The sequence below is a fragment of the Echeneis naucrates genome, chromosome 24 (assembly GCF_900963305.1).
Source record: "Echeneis naucrates chromosome 24, fEcheNa1.1, whole genome shotgun sequence".
NCBI classification, from domain to species: domain Eukaryota; kingdom Metazoa; phylum Chordata; class Actinopteri; order Carangiformes; family Echeneidae; genus Echeneis; species Echeneis naucrates.
In genome coordinates, this window is record NC_042534.1 from 15203861 (window position 1) to 15225291 (window position 21431).

Below are 21431 nucleotides of genomic sequence, written 5' to 3' on the forward strand. Positions count from 1 at the left end.
TGCCTTCTCCTTCTCCTTCTGATCTATTTTACAGTCTGTATCCAAGGCTAGCAGTCTGACTTCCTGAAGCACACATGAATACAATGAAATAATTATTTTTAGAGTTCTCATAGTCAGATTTCCAGATTACTCAGTCACTGTGTATGTTTAATGCAATACTGTTTCTTGTGTTCATTAATTTTTTTTTTATAGTTAGTTTGGTCTGCACTACAACTGCCTTGTGTCCTCACCTTGTTAGTTCAGATTGTGGAAAATGAAGAGGCACAGGTGGATAGATACGGTGTTGAAAAAGATGTGTGTTTTACTGCATTTATGCCTTCTGGAAACTGGAAGCCTACTAAACTTGTTGGGTCTTACACCCAGCACCATTAAATGTCTGTTAGAGAGTTAAAATGTGCTTTTTTAGGGTAAAGGCTAGAATAAGAGTTAGTGGTTTAGGGAATACATTATATCAATGCCATATCCCAAAGAATATAAAAAAGATTTGTGTATGTGTGTGTGTGTGTGTGTGGCAAGCATAGCAGCTGCAGAGGCCCTGGTTCCCCTCTCCCTGGCGCACACCTCTCCACAGGGAGCAAGGCGGGCTCCAAGTGCCCTGAACTTGTCTCTAACCGCCCCCAGAACCGGAGACAACACTCATACTCACACACACGCAAACGATCCCTCACTGCCATAACCACACACACACACACACACACACACACACACACACACACACACACACATACTCTACATCACACATACACATACCTCATAAAGTCAAAGCCCTTGCTTGTTTTCTGCCTTACTTCCTCTCTGATTTAGTATATTTGGCACACACTGTCATTTCAGTTCAAGTTTCTTTGCACAAACTTTACTTTTAACTTTACTTTACTTTTAGTATTAAAAGTATGGCAACAGCACCCTGGAGGAGGAGGCTAAGGCGCTCAGCTTTGCATAATATTATATATACAGAATATATATTATCTATCACTGACAAGCACACAGAGCAGCTAGCTCGAGCCAGAAAAGCCTTTTAGTGGATCTATTCAGCTGCCTCCCTCCTCCCCAGCTCTGTACCCCGTCAACCCTCAGAGGGCCCTCCAAGAGCCCACTTGTCCTTCAATGAGATGACACAGGATGAAGTCACTCCGTTTGCCTTGGCACCAGCACCTTTGTTTTAGGCAGTGTTGATGTGCCAAGGGCTATGTTCTCACAGCAGAGTGTTCTGCCCAGTCCTCTGTGAAAGGGACAATGCCATAAAAACTAAAGTATCCTCTGCGCTGCACAACAAATTACTGTAGAGGATAGAGCATGCCATACTTAACTGTGGCAGAAACCTTTTTTTGTCCGTCATTTGCAGAGATTAGTTCACAGTACATTACAGTGACGTTTCTATTTTACCAGCCAACTACTTTTGAACAAAATGGATCGTGTATGACAACGGCTGTCCCTTACTGAATATTCACTGTCTTTTCGTACATGCTAATAGTGACGTAGTATATAAACCTAGCACAAAAAGTTAGGAAATTTGCATTTGGTAGATTATTTCTTTGTAACGATATTTCTTAGCAATAAATCTTATACCTTTGGAAAGCCTGTTTATTTCACTTTTAAATAGTGCCACATTTGTAAGGAACATCCATTTGTGGGATGAGCAGCAGAGCTGGGTTGCACCCATGAAAAATTAGCAAAATCTTCTCTGCCAATGCCAAACAGCTTGTTCTGCCACAGACTCTTGTTTGGTGTTTGGTGGATTGGATGACTGAAGTTTAAAGAAACAAGGCATATGTGTGTGTGTGTGTGTGTGTGTGGAAGAACCTTACAATGCCACAACAGCCTGGCACCTCCTCGTCATGCTGGTGACCAGCCTGGTCACACACTGCTGTGGGATGGCATCCCATTCTTCGAACAGCATTTGTCACAAATCAGCCAACATGGTTATGTTGGTCACTCTGGCACAAACAGCACCCCCGAGTTGATCCCACAAGTGTTCAATGGGGTTGAGGTCAGGACTGCTGGCAGGCCATTCCATCTCCACTCCCAAATTCTGAAGGTAGACTCTGATAAACTGCGCTCTGTTGGGTTGAGCCTTGTCATCTCGGAGGATAGAGTTCGGTCACAGACTCCCCTCATCTCAATATCTCTCTGACCCTAAGATCCAACAGCTGCAGGCAGAATCTGAACTCATCACTGAATCAGGCACCTGATTGGCAGCAGCTGGGTGTACCAGGAGCTCAAAAAAAGAGTCAGTAGCAACAGCAAAATGATCTAATCTAATCCACGGAACACCAAACAAGAGTCAATGACAGAATAGGCTGTTTGGCATTAGCAGAGAAGGTTTGGCAAATTTTTCATGGGTGCAACCTACATACTCAGCCCTGCTGCTCATACCAAAATTCATGCTCCTTCTAAATGTGGCACTGTTTAAAAGGGAAATAAACAGGCTTTCCAACGGTATAAGAATTATTGCCAAGAAACATTGTTACAAACAAAGAAATAATCTGAAATAAACTGTCACCTAGTAAAAACAATTAGTAATAATGAGATGCTATCCTTCCGGGTTAGTAGGATTCAGGTTATTTATCGATGTCTGGACTGGGTTAGCTAATAGCAAGTTCAGTCAGGGCAGAGCATGTACAAAACAGATCAGCTATATCTATACACTTCTCACGTACACCTAAACAATGAAATGCAATCCTGAGAAATATTCTAAATAGTTCTCACACAGATGTTTGTAAATGGAAAAGGTCAATAAAATCAGCCAGCCTAGCTTGTAGTCAGGTACAAGACCACCCTTACCTTTGACCTTAGTAATAAACTTCATGGAATTTACACTTTAATGACAATGTCAACAAAAACAGAAGAGACCAGCAGCTCCTCCAACCTGGCCAAGCACACAATCTTTTTCACCCATCCGATACCATCCATAGGTCTGTCTCTTTAAAATAGCTAACTCTATGGTGATGGGCATACTGGATTTTCGTTGTCATAATTACAATAGTAACTAATTGCGCCACCAAGTATCATCGTGGCTTAGTGATATAGGGTAAAAAAAAAAAAATCTCAATATTGGGTAATCTGTTGTGATGGTTACCACAATAAGTACATGGTTAACTTTATGGAATGCTCTGAGATCATTTGTTAACCTATCCATTCACTCCAACTTTCTCATGATGTGGACTTAGTCGCTCTATAAACTGTGTCATTGCGCTTTTCTGCTCCCGTCAAACTTATTGCGACCACTAAATGTCACCTAGCAACAAAACTGCACAGGTGACAAATGGACTTGCTTTTTACAGCAGTCTGAGGTGGTACATAGAACGTATTTGAATTTGAGTTTTTGTCTTGTCCCTTAATCATTCGTGGTGGTTGCATTTGGAGTGAATAGGACACCATTATTTAAAATAGTGTTTTGTGATATTCTTGTGGTCAGTCACAAATAACACCATGTACTTTTGAAAAACACTGAGGGGGATGAAATCCGTCCACATGACGGAAAAGTAAAGGAAATGAGCCTGTTCCGAACATCCTGTGGAATTAAACTTTACCTCGTATATTAAGCTCATCTGTCCACAATATAGCTGGTGATGTGAAGGTCCTTGGCGAGCAGGTGATGATTTAGATGGGGAAAATTTTTAAGTTGCCTAGAAGTCAAGGAGAGGTTTGTAGACTGGCCTTGTCTGCATTCCAGCTGCAGACTGTGGTGACACTTCAGTGACTCTTCAGCGTCAGTATTTCTTGTATGTCTGGAGTTTGTATTTGTGGAAAGAAAGTGAGTGTTTTATTCCTCCTTGTTCTATCTCTCCCTTCCTCTCACCCTGACGCCCTTTCCATCCCTCCCTCTCTGCTTCTTCCATTAAGCTCTTCTTAATTTCACCCTCCGCACTCTCTCCTGCACATCTTCACCTCTGCTTCTGTCCGTCTGACTGCCAAATGGTTTATGACAGCTGGATGTGATCTCACACCTCCTTCAACATTTTCAACCACGCAAAAAAAATTGTCTTGATTTTTCTTTTTTTTTTTTTCCTTTTTTTTTTTTACTGCTTTCCACCATGAGGCCATCAAGTCCCCCCACCCTCTGAGAGATCCTCTGTGGCCCCTGGAGAAATTTGACACACAGATGTGATCTTTCAAGTTTTATCACAGATTTTCTCCAGAGCCATGTTGGCTCATCTCTTACTGTCAGACATTATGTGCTACAGTATTAAAGTCTTTGTCTGCCTTGAAATACCTTGAATGTTGCCTTTGTTTAAAACTAAAGAAACAAATCAATATTTTTCTGGCATTTGTGTGTACAATCTATTAGGTTTTGTTTTAGTCATGGGTAGGACCAAAGTCAGTGGTTTACACAAAACATGCTCTCACATTTGAAAATAATGTATTATAAAATATGCTTGTTCATAAAGTTTAGCTTAGTTGATGACGGAGAATTAATCATCAACAAATTAGATGACCAATCCATAATTTAAGACTGTGACTCAGACAAATCATAGCATAAAATAAGCCTCGGAAAATATGACAACTTTCACTACAATCAGTGAAATTTAGACATTAAATTGTACCCTGAGTTAAAATGACAATTTGCAATCCCAAGAAGAACAAACAACCAAAAGCTTTTGCTAAATAACTAATGTACTGCTGATAATTACAGTTTCCTCAATAGAAAACTGAGACTGAGTTTTGACTGTATTTATATTTGAAACCACAAAAATAATCACAGCATGCCCAGACTACATATTAAAATATAGTTAACAGAAATCACCCCCCCCCAAAAAAAAAGTATTTTGCAGGTGGCTTAAGAGCTAAAACATGGTGGTTATGTCAACCCAGCAAGCTTTAGGCCAACCTGTACATATTCTGGGAGGCAAAACAAAAAAACTCTCTTAATATGTGCTATTGCTCACAAAGCTGAATAGAAGACTTTTTAAAAAGGTTTTAGCCAGTTATTCCAACCGCACCCAATATGAAGCAGAGATTTGGCTTCTTATTTTTCAGCGCAAGGAATAGACACATGTGGTCACAATTGTCCGAAAGTACCCCAGCTCCTCTCCCAAAGAGTGTGCAGCACACACCAACACACAAACTGGGATTGTGTTTGCTGAGTAGCGGCTTGGGGGGTGTTAAGTGTAAAAAGGCTGCTGGCTCTCTGTGTGTTTGGGCAGTTCCTCAAAGGCTGCTCTCCTCCTGATGAGCAAACGCTAACTTTGGTCCTTTGGTCCTCCCCTCTCCCATTAATTCACACACACAAAAATCTGTCCACCAAATTCCTCCTGAACAGGCCTTTGTGTGGAGTGTCCGTCTGTCTCTCCTGTGTGTGTCTGTCTATCTGCCTCTGATCCTTCTCTGCTTCCGACTTTCCCTCTTTCCTCTCTTTATAACTTCCCTGTTGTCCTGTTTGTATCTGAGATCAAACCAAAGCTCTGTACAAACAAATTAAGAACTCTTCTCTCTCGGCTATGTGGTTTGCAGATGCTCCTCATTTGCTAAACTCTTCTTCTTCTGCTGCTGCCTCCTCTCTTCAACTTGAAGAGCCCCGCTTTTACATACCATCATTCTCCCTCCTTTACCCCCCCCCCCCCTCCCTTCAATGTCCCCTCCCCAATCCATCTCCCTCTGAAAGACAATTAAAAAAGGAGTTTTGATGGAAATGTGTCTTTTCCCAGACTAGGAAGTTGTTCAGGAACTTGGGAAAAAAAGGAAGAGAGAAGAGGTTGAGAGGAGGGGGAAGAAATACGGGGGTGATCTGTGTTCAAGAACGACAAAAGGGCTGGTTGAGCTGCTCCAAAGCCCCTGACACCATGTGAAATCCTTAAGAAAAACAGACATAATTAGAAGGCTGAGCCCAGTCTCTTTTTGCCAACAGTGTGCATATTTTAATGCGTTAAAGCAACAGCAGTAAAACAACAGACCTCTGTTTCTAATTTCTAAACACTGTCTTGTTCTTTTGCCAAATAATAGCAGCTGGCCAGTATGAATTCTGCATGCAATTCGAAAACCTGATGGCACTGTTTGGGTTTGGCCTCAAACTGTGCTCTGTTTCTTCCCATTTTCTATATGCCAAGAATCATAATACAATACTCTTGGTTTTGGATTAGTGATTCCTGATTTTAAATGCAAACATTGAGTCTGATGTCCTCCATCTTCAGCACTACTTGGTGAAGGTGCTGGTCCACTTTTCAGAGCTAAAGCATCAAAAGCCTCAAAAGAAACAGGGGAATCTCTCCAAGAAAGTTTGAGAGAGTGCTTTCTTTCACTGGATTTCCTTCGGATTTTGCTGCTAATGGGCACCAGACCTATTAGTATGTGACCACTTAAACAAACCTCCTGGATGGTTGGGACCTGCAAGTCAGAGGTGGCGTATGTCAACAGACATTTAGTCATTTAAATTATTCTTTCTTCCTCTGGTTATTTGAAGAATTTTTTGGCCTGACAGTTATTTGATGCAAAATAACAAAAGTAAAGACTTAAAAAATTCTTAAACGGGGTAATTTAGTGAAGCAGAAATGTTTTTTCACCATTTTTCATGACCTTTTAGATTTCACTTTTGACCACTGGGACCCTCACAAAGTGACTGAAAATAAAAACTAAAAAAATGAATAAATTTCTTAGTGTTGTGTTTGCAATTCAGTTACACACAACAGTTACTCTTATGAGATTACATCTATCATAATGATATATTTAAAAAAATAAGTGGGTATTTTGGCAGGGTTGGACGGGTTCAACATTAACGTTAGAAGAAAAAGTTGTAGTCAGAATATTTAATAGATTTTAAATTTCTTATATTTCTTTTTCTTTTTTTCTTTTCTCCGCTTTAACCAACTCTGTCTGCTCTTAGCTGCAAACTGTGAACTGAGTGATGGAAGGGACAGCCTTCTGGCTATTTCGCTTTATTACCCAAAATTGTTTTTAAATCACAACACATTAAAATCATTTCATCATGCACAAATCAGCAAGTACTCTTGCCTTTGGGTTTTGCACCTGCCAATCAATGTTAGCCAAACATATGCATGTGATGTCATTCGCACCTTGGAGTTGCTAACGCCTCAGAGAAGAATGTGGGCTGGAAGTGAAGCTGAGCCCCTCTGCCAATCTCTTATAGTTCATGCCAAATGCTTTTGCTTCTTTTCGCTCTCGTGTCTGTCATATTCTTTTATCTCCGTGCTCCGCATGAAAGGAAATGATAAGAAACAGACAGACAGATCATCTGGATACAACATGTCTCTGCACACAACACGGTTGCTCCTTTCACTTGTTCTACACCTGCCCTCCAAATCTGCCAGGGGCAGGCGTAATTCAGTACATGCACCTTCTGTCTCAGGTCAGGTGTCACCCCAAAGACTGCATAAAAAGCAGCATCTTAGTGAGATGCTACTCTTTTATCATCAGAGATGATTTATTGCACAGCTGTATGACACAGCTGCATTACGAATCTGATCTGAAGGAGGAGGCAATACCAGCTTATCCAAGAGCTGCTAAAAACAGTTAATGCTGGAGTTCCTGCAATCACTGGACCTCTGACCATACAAAAGCTTTTCTTGCAATGGCAGACCATCCTGAAGTTATGAACTAAGGCTTAAACTCGTCACTAAGTCACAAAGTTGAAACCCTTTTTGAGGGTACTTATATTATACTTCACATATTTTCAGAAATAATGGTAAAAGGTGATTCAGACCTGGACTTCAGGCCAGTTGCATCCCCCATTGGGCTTTGTGAATTGTGTACTTTATGGGTTGGCGAGCACTGGGAGGGCCAGTTGGCTAACTGTGGCAAGCAACATGATAATTAGCAGGTAAATAACAGTTCTAGTCAGTCAAAAGAGCACCCTTGACTTTGTGTCTGTACGGAGCTCTTTACTCCCCTTGGAGATTTGTTCTCAGGATTGCACCTCCTCAGTCTCTGAGGATCTATTGCACTGTTGTCAATGGTTCAGTAAGTTCACACGGTTTATTTAAAAGATGTATCTGGTAAATCGGTGGTGTGTCGTAGGTGTTAAAAAAATCATTCTTCCGTGGAGCAGTGGTCAGTAACCTAAGTCTGTGTGCCTGAGTTCACCAAAGTTTAGCTTGACATGAAAGCTTTGTACTGATTTACTTTTCCCTGCCGAGTTAAACCACAGATTGGAGAGATTTCTTTGCAATTAATAGATATTTTTCTGAAGTTCCATCATTATAAAACCCGGTCTAGACATGTTCTGACGTACATACCTAAATCAAACCTCAAGACACTTACTATCAAGTCTTAACTTCACAATACATCATTTTCCAAAGATACACACATTATCAAATGTAAAAGCTACTGATCAGCCCACAGTGGCTGCTTTACAAAAAAAGTGTGCCACAGTAAGTCAGTCAGTCTATTGAACCATCTCCTTAAAACTAACTGAAAGATTGCACATGTGAAGCATGTGGTGCTGATTCAAACCTTCAATGTGCATTTTATCTGTCGTGATTATTTCTTTATTTATTTTCACATAAGGTCTCCTATTCTGAAATTTGAAAGAAGGGTGAGACAAGCATTAGGTCTAATGCAGATTTCAGCCAAACCTCAGCCCCTTACGGTCCTCCTGGGCAGACATCAGAGAGCACAGCACTAAACGGATGGGAGACGTCCATCCTCACTTCCAAGGTGTTGAAGGGATAAAGTTTCCCTGTTTTCCGAATCTAGACCTACAGAAGCCCTAGAGCAGCATGATCGGTGCCGCCTGGGAGCCCCTGTGTGCTTTTTTTTTTTTTTTTTTTCTTAGTCTCTTATTCATCCAGTCCATTAAAGTCACACCTTTTTCTTTTTCTCTTTGTTCAGACAGATGTCCACACACACTCAAACACCACCTTTTTAATAAAATCTTTCAGCTCTCACTTTTTCTCTTGCTGTCTCTCTGTCTCTTTTTCTTTCTCGCTCACCAGACATTATCACATACAGGGGTTGGTGAAATGCTCAGGGGGCTTCTAGGATTACCTGCTGCCTTCCTGCATATATGTCAGAGTACATTACGATTCAGCATCTGAATGCTTAGCTATTAGATCACTCTTAATGTGCTTTTAAATCACACGAGTTGGCTCATGTTTAAACTTCCAGGATGAAGGCTTTTGTGAAGGGTTCTTCTTTTCGCTCCCCTTCTTTTGTGCAGCTGTTTGAGGTTTTATGCTCTTCTCTTGACATTACACATAGATAGAAAACAAGAATTCGCTCTTCGTGCTGCATGTTTGCTCCAGTGAAAAAAATCCTAAATGAAAGAGAATTATAGTTATTCTAACTTGAATATTGTGGAATTGGCCTAAGCAAAATGAAGAGGCATTAAACATTATTTTTGACATGCCATGCCATAGCCTTAAATTGTTTAAAAACCTCATGTCCTCCCTCTTTCCTCCCTTCTGTCTTTTCACTGTTTCACTGTAACCCTTTCCTTCTTTTTTTTTTTTTTTTGTTGTCTGCTAAACCTGTCACTTTGATGAGTTGTGTGTAATCATTCCAGAGGCCGTTGGGCGTTCAGCGGGGCCTCTGTCCTTCCTGGCCCAGTTTGGTCTTTGATGTGGTTCCTTGTCTATCTCCATGCGGGCCAACCTTGGCCCGTCTCGCAAAACCTAAACCTTCTTTCTCTAATATTGTTTAACACCACCTATCAACCCAGTGTTGTTTTTGGTTGAGGTAGCATGCTGGATAGTGGCATTAGTGATGAAATGCCTTTGTGTTGTCATTTCACTGGACTGTCCTGAGTTTACTGGCCACACGACCACCATCGGTGGGCAGGCGAAGGCATGGGTAATAATTCACAGGCAGCTCCCTCACTGCTGCACCCACAGGGAACTGGCTGTAAGCCTCTGCAGAATGATATGAACTATGTGTGGGAAATGAAAGCAACAGCGCTGAAATGTTTCTAAGCTAGGTTTCTGTGTTGTTGATTCTTGAATAAAGGCAATGATATAAAAGTGGATACAACAAAAAAAACTACCAAATGACAAGACATAGATTTGGTTAAAATATAAGTTAATGTATAACAGATAAAATAAGAATGAACGTGATGTCTTAAAAGATGAAAGAGAAGCACAAAACAAAACACACAAAACTCTACACAACTTATTAGTACAGGGTTATTATTATTAGAGACAACTACAAAGAACTAAATGGCCTAGGCTTCCACTGGCCTTGGGGGCCAGCTGTGAATCAGTGCTTCACTAGTGCAGATGATTACAGCTTGGTATATGAACTGTGTCCTAATCCTGGTGGACAGCTGAAATTAAAGCCAGGTACGGCTCTCTGCCTTCCCAGCATTCCCTGTGATAAACCTCCTCCCCTGGTGAGAAGAATCAGTTGTTTTTGAGGAAAATGCATTTTTCAGTCTCCAGTCTCTAAAGAGGAGGGTTTTTTTGTTTGTTTGTTTGTTTGTTTTCCTTTTGTTGTTGTTGTTGTTGTTGTTGTTGTTGTTTTTTTAGGAAATCAGTCGTTAAAATAATTTGTTCTCAGTTTTATTTCTAGTCCGATTTTATAAATTATAAATGAATTAAAGTAACAAACGAATGAAATAATTTCAAATTTTGATATTTCTAATTATAGACTTTATGTGTTACACTGAAACTTAATTAAAATTAATTACTTCTTTCATAATACAGTAATGTAACTTCAGACACTAGCATTTTGCCCTAACTAAACAACTTAAGAGCAATTATCCCTGCATATAGGAGACTTCATGCCCAAAAGATATTCTCTGTGCTGCCCCCTCCAGAGAAAAGCATCTCACAACTAAATACAGCAGCAGAAATACATTAATTTCATGCCATGTCATTAGCCTGACTAAGAGTTGCAGTTGTATAAAATAAAAATATTAAGTTTGAGAAGTATTGACTTGGACAGTTCCACCCTCTGTGACGTTTGAAAGAAGCCACTGTGCTTTTGTTGCCTTGGGTGGGGATGAAGAAAAGGAAAAAGAATATTTAAAAGCAGTTATTAAACTAAACCCAGAGAAGCACCAACACATCTGAACAGTAATCTGTAATTTAGGTAAACCCGATGTGTGAGAACGGGTGCGGCCATATTAAGGAATTATGTGGTGGAATTGCAGATAATTAGAGGCTGTTTGCTGTCTGTGAGGTTGTTGAAAGCCTTCTGTGGTCATTTCATTTATAAAATCTACTTCATAGAAATGATGGACATTTACTGGGGCATAGAAAGAGCAAACTAAATAGTTCATCCAGGATTTACTTATTTATCTAATATTTATTTATTTTTAGATGCTTCTTTTCTATTTTACATTTTGAACCCATAAGAACTAATTCAGGTACAAGTGAAATTCAGTAGTCGTCATGAGTGGAATGTTTGGCTGAAGCTCATTGTAGTGTTTTGCGTCTCTTGGCTTATTTATTTATTGAATCGTTTATTTATTTTTGGTGCCAAAGCTCGGTAGTGGCGCGTGGCGGCCAGCGGTGCGGCAGCGAGCGGGTTAAAGCTGACAGTGTGACCGTCCTATCAGTGCTGCTCGGCGCTGTCCCAGCCCACCGGCCCGCCGCCTCCGGTGAGAGAGGCTGCTGTTTGTGTGTGTGTGTGTGTGTGTGTGTCACTGTTTGTCATCCCGGCAGGACACGCTCCATGAGAGACTGCCCGCTCCCTTCTCCCTCACACACTCAGACCTGTTGCTGCCGCGTTTGTCCCACAGTCTCGCAGGTACTTGAAGTAAACTCGGAGCAGGCTCGGTGTGTTTTGGTAGTCGGTGCAGCGCGCGGCGCCGGGACACGGAACACGGTAGGCTGCTCTTCTCGCCGTTGTTGTCTGCTGCCCAGTGTGTGGGTCTGTGTTTGTGTGTTTGCAGTTCTTCTCTTTAGTCGTGGAGCTCGGTGAGTTAAAGCGCAGTGCGGGCTTCATGCGCTCAGGAGCTGGGACCGTCCAGACCTGGGAGCACTTTGGGTCAATGCGGCTCCGCTAAAACTCAGTCTGTCCGAGATGGAAGTAGATCCGTGTTCAAACCGTTTTTTTTTCTTTACAAAGCTGAAAAGTTATCAAAAAACATTGCTTCCGATGGGGATGAATACATTTCACCTAGAAAATTACCGATAGGTGTCAGGAGCTTGTTTTTCCCATTGAATATCCGCAACATGGTTGAATATGAAAGTAACCCTGAGGTTTTATTCTGATCGAGCTTCATGTCAGCTCTTCAGAAGCAGCCAGACTGAATCCTGCTGAGTTTATATTCACTGTATCACTGAATGTGATGGATGTTTACATTTATCTCTGTATACCAGAATGTAGTTCATGTTGTAAATGCTGGTCTCTAACTTTTACGGTCAGTTAAAGTAATATACCTTTTAACACCCTTAAACACGTTCGCAGCATCTTCTGCTCACTGACACTATTTGGACATAGTACAAAGGAAGAAATTATTGAATTAGCCCAGAGTTTCTTGGACCTCAGTGTTAAAAGAAGAGAAAAATGTCAGGTTAACCTGGCGTGTTCACCTAATTTACCTCCTGACTCAGTATGTTCAACAGCCCAGCTTTGAAAAAGAAGTGCCCTGAGGAGGTAAAACACGTTCACTATCTTTCCTGACAACCAGAAACATGTCAGAAAGTGTGTGTCCTAGAGTCATGTCAAGCGTGCACACACCTTGCAGAGACAAGTGCCTGTTGTTGTTGATGTTATTACAATTAGAGACCAATGTGGTTATTAACCATCTCTTGACTGATTCCTGGTAATAGTTGCCTATTAGTTTTAATTAGAGGGATGCAGGGCGCCTTGCCTTGTGGTGAGTAGCTGCCTGTCGCCTGAGGTCTCCCATCTGTCTCATACCCCATAATCATAAACTTCACAAAAAAGATGGCAGAAGAAGTGCTTCGTCATCACCTGTGTTGTACCTAACCACTTGCTCTGGGAGTCGTTATACTTGCTGCTTTTTTTTTTTTTTTTTTTAATCCACTTTCTTGGTTATTTAAAGGTTTGGTGCACTTGTCGTCATCATGAGACAGAACTTAAGAGGTTTGAGAGGGACTAGGTGCAACCTCATCTCTCTTAAAGCTGCAGCTTTTATACTGAAACAAATTCAGTCTAGACAGTTTAACCTGCTGGATTAAGAGATGACAGAGGACTCAGAGTAACTTGACTTCATTCTTCCCTTTCAATCAGTGAACCACTTTTTGTGATGCAAGTTAAGCTTTGACACTTTTTTCTTGCTGTGCCTCTTCCTAAAACGTTTTCAAACTTAAGAGGTGAAAGGTCATTTTTACCTGAATATAGGACAACAAAAATTAAAATGAAAAACACACATCCTTTTTTTTTTTTTTTTACGGTTAATTACCACCTGGCTACAACCGCTACAGAGCTGATCTACTGAATTTGGCTATTCTGGCTCTTTAATCATTCATTCAATCATTAATTTCCAGTGTACATAGATGGGACGGTGGTGGAAGCATTTCCCAGCCTCAGCTCCACTTGTTCATGATGCCACTCAGTACAGCTGTCAGTTTGTGTTTTGAAGAGAGACACAAGACCCTGCTTGTGTCTGCACAGTCTACCCTGGATGTCTCACCTGCCTGTCACCGCTCTGCATTGCACATACGCGCACACACAAAAGCACGCACACACACTGTCTGGACTACATTCCTTCTTTACATCGACACAACAGAAAGACGCAGTTGGTTGCAGATTTATATTGCACAGTGTTACCAAACCTTATTGTCATTATATCACCTTTTTGTTCATACTCAAACTCCATTAAACTCTCCTATTTCCATCCAGCCTTTTTAAGCCATTATGGGCTCTTGACAGCTGTGGGAGCCAGACTAATGACTTCATCTGGATTTCCCTCAGCACTCTGCTATTCTGAGCTCTCCAGGCTCCGGAGTTATTCTTCCTCTCCTCCCCTTTTCTCAACCCCATCCTCCCAGCCACCCCTGACCCGACAGGGCTGTCACGCTCATGTTTCACCGCTCGCTCTTGTGGAGGTGTCACAGAGCGCATTGGTCGCATACGCCGCGTGTCTTTTGCTCAGAGTGGGAAGGAAAAAAACGGGCTTCTGTGATGTATCGCTTGGCGCTTGAATGCAAGCACATCCATTTTGCTACAAAATATTTTTTCAGGAGTCATTTGTGTTTGATACAAAAAGCTGTGTCTTTCTTTGAAGGGTAAAGTTAGAAGTTGAACTAGTTGACCCGAAGTTACCAGTGAAACTAGTTGGATGCATGTTAATTCAGTGTAACATTAAAACTGAATTATTTTAAAAGGAAATTTAATATTTACGTAGACACAAGTAGATTTACAGATAAGAGGTGTGGCACAAAATAATTTGGAAGTGGCTTTAGTGACAATGGCTTTGAGTGGCCATTGAAATGGCACAAAGAAATCATACTTCATGGGATATGGTTCCAAAGGACCACAGTAATCAGTTTAGGTCTGCAGCATCTGAAACATTTTCCACGTCATCAGCCTCAACTTCAGGGTCTTATCTCCTGATGGCATCACAGATAGTCGAGTCCCAGCTCGGGCTTCATGCATCAAAAGTGAGTTATTCACAATACACCCTGAGGCAAACTCAAATATGTGATGTTTATAAGTTAGGCACCGTGAAGTAGTGCAACAGTTGGTTAAACTATCTGTAGAGCAGAAATATAAAAATTTTGTTATGTATTGCATAATAAAACTCTTTGGGTTTTAAGGTACCCTTGACCTTTTTCTGGAATTTGTAAATTATAAATTAGCAAAACAAAACAAAACACCCAACACATTAAATGATAGTGAAAATAATCCTGTCGCCCTGTTCTGACTGTGGTCACTGTTCCCCTACTTAGTCTTTGCTCTGTATCTCTGAAAGTAGAGATCCTCTGCCAGGTAATATTCATAGCTTTGAGGCAGACAGAACATTAAATTTGTTCTGAGTTTCACTTTAGTTCATTGAGAAATATTTTTGGTTAGTGGTTTGAAAGCTGTGCTGGTCGGAGCTTGAACAGAGTTAGGTCTTGTTTGGTTACTCATGCAACTTTTCAAGCACTTTCCCTGTCATAGGCCATTTCCCTTTTCAAACTCCCATCTTGATTATTCGTTGTAAGGTTGTTGTCCGAGCGATCCTGAGTCAACTTTTTTGTCTTCTCAACCTTTTCTTATTTCATTAGTATTATTGTTACCGTACATTATACTAATAATGACATTCAGTGACATTTTTTCCAGAAGCCAACAGGAAGTGGCAAATGACTTGAGGGTGCAAGAATGTGAGTGATTTGGTGCATAAGTCTCAGAACCAGCTGACAGTCTTTTGTGTGCTGACTTATTGGATTCGTCATGTCTGTTTATGTGGACACGTAACGGAAATGTTGGTGTATTGATATCGTTAATAATCAGTAGGTGACAGCCTAAATCTCTATGGGGTGGTTGGCTTATTGGGAAGTCCTGAGCTCTCTTTCTTTCTTTCTGCCTCATGTATTTCCTCTGTGGGTCCGTTGCTTGGGCTCTGTTCCAACACCTTGACCCTGCATTACCTGTGAAATGCAGCTCAGATCCTTTTGAAGAGCACCAAGCGTATCACAACAAAAAGATGCCACCCCGCCCCTTTCTCGCTTCCCCCTGCTTTGCTAAAACATCTCACAGAAGCTCATTTTGACATTGCTGTCTCCTGTTAGTATTTTGTAATTTACTTTGGGGCAACAGGGATGAAACTGTAGAAAAAAAATGAATACATCCCAGAGCGTTCTGTGCTTTGTATTATATAGGAACACGGCATACTGGGTTTTATTCATTCTCTGCAAAGCTGTACTGAAATGACCCAGTGTTTGACTGTTTTGGACAGACAGAATAATAGTTCGGCCAAATATTTCACTGGTGAACCAGTTAATCGTTAGAAGAAGAAGAAGAAAAAAAGCAACTATGTTTACTAAACAAACATCCATTTTGTTATTTTTTGATGGCATTATCGCCATTGGGTTCCTCACTACTTATTTATAACAGAAAATTATATTAATTAAATGCTGGGAAAGGAGGTGAAGTTAAAGTACAAGTAATTCTTCATCACTTTGGACACAGTTACAAAGAAAACAGTCTTGTTTTTAAGCTCGGTTGGGAAGGGGAACATTTCACACTCAGTTTGGGCCAAACTGGACACACCACATAAGATATTAAGCTCTGATTTATGTGTATACAAATCTTAGTTGAAAATTCTACTTCATAGGCAATGTTTATATAAACGTGGTTGCATCTATAATGGCATTAATGATTTTCCCATTTGTTTTTGCTGAGTGTATGATTATCCTCAAACATGCTCATTTTTCTTCAGACAGGCTCTGTCCTCCTCCCTCATATGGCGCCTCTCATCCTGAATGGAAAAGCTCTCCTGGCCTGGTTGTTTTGTGGTTTTAAAAGATTGTCCTGCATATAAAAATACAGGACCCTGGTGTACAACATCTTACTAACATTTCCTCATTTATCTCTTCTTTGTGCTCAGCTATGACCCCTTCGATTCTTTCTACATCTCTTTCCTTTGTTGCTCTGCCCAAAGGAAAACGATGCCAGCCAACATCATAGAGCTCATTAAATAATGCAGTATATATATTTTAAAAAACAAAGTGAACAACAAGTACTTGTGTGTTTTATTCATGACCTGTTTCTTGCTCAATTCAAAAGTTCAGCAAGTCAAACTGTTGATTATTGATGGAATTCATTTCGACATCATTGTGGAATCACTACAGGGAAATGAAAATCTGTCTCTCTATTCTCTTCCTTAGAGGTCTCAAACCTGATATACATTTACTTACTGTCATGCTCTGTTACACCATTCAGAGTCTGACCTTGTTTGTTTTCTTCTTTTCTTCCTTTCTCCCTTTCCTCCAGAGGACTGACAGAGTCCCTGCCAGGCCCACTGGGAGAGGACCATGGCCCTGAGCGATGCAATTGGAGACCCTCTGGCTCTCAGTAATGGAGGTCACAATCCTCTCAGTGTTAATGGAAATGCCCCCCCTAGCTCCAGTACACTGGTCACCAATGGCCAGGACCCTCTAACAGTTGCCTGTAGCAATGACTGCCTGACAGCAGATGGGGAGGAGGACATTCCAGGCAAAGAAGGAGTGTCTAAAGTGCAGCAGAGAGCACTTGCTGTCCAGAGAGCAAACAGATCGAACCAAAATGGCGTGGTGGTCAAACAGAACGGCTCCCTGAAGAACCTTTCCCCATCCTCCCCTGCCTCGCCCTCCGCCACTCTCACAGACTCCCAGAGGCTGGCCAAACGCCACCTTCCCTCCGCCATCTCCCCATCTGCTTCCTCTCCTCCTCTCCAGACTCTGCCACTTTGCTGCCAGCACTGTCACTTCCACTCCACGCTCTGCTGCCCCTGTGGACAGCAGGACTGCTCGTTCTTTCAGAATCCAGGCTCAGGCCCAGGGCCCGGATCGGTTCCCCACCCCGGGACCGCATCGTCCTGCCCGTGCTGCCTCTCTACCTGCACATACTCTCATCCCCATCCTCCTCACTCTCCCTCCCCTCTCTGTCTCCATCACCTCCATCAGCAGCGCTGGCAGGAGCACTTGCAGAGTCAAGCACATGCTGCAGGAATCAGGTAAGGGTTCTTTGTTGATTTATTTTTGTGTTCATCAGTATATTTATACAAAGTGAGCATATCTAACCCTAACCCTAACGCTTGTCATAGTTTCTTCATTGGAAATATTCAACTAATATGTGTGAATGTATAGTTACTGCAAATACACCTCAGTTTGGGCACCAGTCTCTCCTTAATGGTTGATAAGGAGACGATATTCTAAAGCAATGCAGGTTTATTTTTCCCAAATAGGGGCCTGACACATAATATATGCGCAGGTGGGTTTATACAGGGGTCACACCACCATGTTGCAGAAGTGACAGCAAGTGATTGATGTAGCACAGTAGTAAAAATAAGACTCATATACAGGTATGACTTGAGTTATGCCTTTGCTCTTCAAAAGACCTCAAGTTAAATGCCAGCAGCAATTTACAGTCTGTACAATTGAGCTAGGTATCATTAAAGATGTCAAAGCTAGTCCTAATTCAATAAACCAAAATATGTATAATATTATAGTAAATATAATAATCATAAAATAAGTACAGTATGCTTTAATACATTTTGTTACCCTGCTTTGAGAACTCCATATTTCTCCAAAATGCTGTTTATGTACTGAAAAAAAAAGATGTTATTTTTCAAAGCAGCTTTTTCACAAAGCAGCTGTAAAAAGACCTTGACATGGATAAAACAGATTAAAACTGTTGGTATCAAAATACCAACAGTACCAATAAAGTAGGATTGACATTTGCTTTTCTTACTTTTTCTACATGTGACATGTGTAACACTGAGCCCCCTACCTAAACTGTGCAGCACACAAGCAGCTGATTATCACCAAGTTTCCAAAGTGAAGGAAACCAAGAAGGTTGAGTGTGGGAAGAAAACCCACAGTGATCCACAGTCTTTTCAAGGCTAACGATGATCTTACAAACTTAGATTTTATTTACTCATTTATTTTTATCCAGTGTAATGTTTGTTGTCTTTAAACTGCATGACACTGTGCTTCAGATGATGATGAATTTCTCACCCAGGGCACACAGTGTTAGACTTTCAGCCCCTGTGCACTGTAATTGGAGATGTGTTGTAGATGGGTTACATACAGTTGTCCAGATTTTGACCCTTGCACTTCTGGTGTTTAAGTAGATTCACATGCAAATATTGTTGCTTATGCTACTGGTTTGTGTTTGAGAGTACCCCGGTCTGTTAAGATACAAACACCCAAAGCAAAGTTTGTCCACAAGAGAGAAACTCAGCAATTTTTTCTTAAAAATGACATGAAACCTGCATGGAGGCACACACACATGTTCACATGTGGCGGCCATGCTTCCTCCCATCCAAACAGAATGTCAGCTTTGAATTCATTTATTGGCGAACTTCTCTTTCTCTCCTCAAGTGATCCATATTTAGTGAGTTTCGCTTTTACTCCCAAACCACAGGCCGTCCACCGCATTTGAAACTGGAACCATTTAATGCCTTGCATAATCATTTGCATAATCCTGTATTTACCATCTCCTCAGAGCAAGGGGAGGCAGGAGGTGAAAACTTTGCAGGAATAATTATTTACTCATGTCAGTCCCTTTTTATGGCAGCAGCTCGTTGAGGGGAATCTGATTTGCATAAGACTTTATTTCTTCTTACTCCTTAGACGTGGAATTTTTCTCAGTCAAATTAAGTCGGCTCTCCCCTCGTAACTTTCATTAGAAAGACGGGCGTTGTGGGTGGCGTTGAAAGATGAGGTTTGTGTAGCCGCAGAGGGTTTGTACGCCAAAACTCTGGGTGGGCAGAGAGAGGCAAAAACAGGATTGTGTTGCCGGCATTTAAATGCATTCACTGGCATCTGTTTTTTTTTTTTCTTCTTGTCTCTATGCCCTCTGCTACTTTAATTTTTTTTCTTTCTTGGTTTTTCTCGATTAACACTCCTGGTGGTTTCATCTCTCGATCTGTCCCTCCCTCCTCCGTGTCTTGTTCCACAGCAGAATGGAGAGCAGATGTGGTGTGGGACGAATGCGTCTCCAGTGTTGAGCTGCTCTCTTATTTACCCAAACAGGTCCCTCTTGTTCAGTGATGACAGGTTTGAATTACAGGCCTGGGTTTGCTCCAAGACTGCAACACCAACCCCCCCCCCAACACTCCCCTCACCCCTTTCCTTTACAGCAGTGTGTGTCAGAGTGTGTATATGTCAGACAGTGAGATAAGGTGGAGGAAACAATATACCTGCCTCTGTTGTGTAGTTTTGCCCTGCATCCAGACTTTAACAAAAACCCTTAGACCTTTGCCTCCTTTTCACTCCACCCGTGCACTGACAACTGCTGGAGTTCGGTAGTTAAATATGACTTACACACACACACACACACACACACACTCTTACACGTGGACATAAACCCAGGCCATATATATTCCTAATACCCTCAATAATGTGAGTGTGTGGAGTCAGACAAGATGGTGTCAGATATCAGTTTGATCTGCCTCAGGGCTGTGATCTACCAGATTAGCCTAGGGATTATGCCTGTGATCACAGCGCACTTATGTCTGTCTCCCTCTCTCTCTCTCTCTCTCTCACACACACACACACAAACACACATTCTCTTGTACACACTGATAAGGCGTAACATTAGCTCTTTGGGGAGACTTTTTTTATGTTCATTTCACAACAGGGGGGATTTTTATGCCTCTGTTCTCAGCTTCACAAAACATTAATCCATTTACAGAGATTAGCCCGTACTTGAATTTCCTAAGTTTTCTATTTTGAGCGTGATCAAAAGTCTTCAGTTTTTGGAAAAGGGGTAAGGCACAACTCAGTTTCACTTTCAGCAGTTTCAGTAGGGCATCAAAAAAAAAAAAAAAAGGATTGATTCAGCTGTTCATATATCTTTTTTTCTTGTGTCTGTCTAAATCATTAGGGATGTGTCTGTGTCTCTGATGTAAGATTATCTCTCACAGCCATTTTTTTAAGATTGGAAGGAAGTGGAGCGTCCTTGGGATGTTAGCTGTTTGGCCCTGGTCAGTTCAGTGTGTGCCAGCAGGTTTAGAGGCCTCAGGTGAAATCCGTTAAGCCAGCAGGGAAGTGTGGAAATGCCTGGCCCTCAATCTCCTCAGCGCTACATTACTAAATAAACTTTTTCGGAAGACAAAAAATCACTGCTGTTTAAACAAAAGCAGACCAAACAAGCCTCAAGAGTGTTAATTTGGATTTTAAGTATGCACACTTAGACGAGAGCTACAGTTTCAAGACTGTACTTGGGGGGTTGAAGTATGCACTTGTGGTAGATGAGAACCTTGTCAGGAGAAAATTAACCATAACACAGATCACGTGGCGCTGCAGGGCACGTGAGGTTCAGCCAACCTGCGTCTACCTGCACTGATGACCCACGCAAACAACCATCAAACAGTTTGCTGCCACTCAACCATCCGAGGTCACTCGCAGTATTTAACCTCACTCTCTGCTCTCCTGGAGCCAAATGTTTCTGCCTTTTTCACCAAAGCTTCTCGCAGTAGTGTCAGTTGTTTATGGCAACCGCAAGTTTGGTTTATATTCACGTCTTGTCAGATAGCAAGAATTCCTGTGCTTCACTCCCTTCGACGCTGTCTCAGGAAAAAGGTCAGCTTTTATTATCTGGAATGAGTTCATATTTTGCAGTATTTGCAGGCGGCTGGTGGTTTAGGTTGCTATGACACTCAGGAAAAATTATTAAAACACGAGAAATGCAAGTGCTAAGCAGTTCATGTGTTATTTCGCAACTTTTTATCAGTTGGATGGTGCAAATTATTTTTCGTGGGCTACATGTTTTATAGTTTGTTTCTCTGGCCAAAATGTCCATCTTCAGGTTTTTCTTGTCTTGTATTCATCCTAGGTCGTTCATTCTCTTCACCTCTGTGACAGTTTATCTGAAAGTGATCTGTGTGCTCTGTCTTTGCGAGTGTCAGCTTGACAAGGCTTTGCACATTTTTAAGAATA

The 21431-nt window shown here is 41.4% G+C and overlaps 1 protein-coding gene across 4 annotated transcripts in view; it reads left to right on the top strand.

Moving 5' to 3' along the window:
- The window catches only part of disp1 (dispatched homolog 1 (Drosophila)), a 79113-nt gene that overhangs the window by 38541 nt on the left and 19141 nt on the right, over positions 1-21431 (top strand). For 3 of the 4 annotated variants that reach the window (XM_029496956.1, XM_029496958.1, XM_029496959.1), the window contains one exon: positions 16780-17500. In XM_029496956.1, the coding sequence (XP_029352816.1) occupies positions 16821-17500 (680 nt within the window). In that variant the 5' untranslated portion in view covers positions 16780-16820. Of the gene's footprint in view, positions 1-11566; positions 11716-16779; positions 17501-21431 lie in introns of those variants that run through there. The other variant, XM_029496957.1, reaches the window with a different exon arrangement.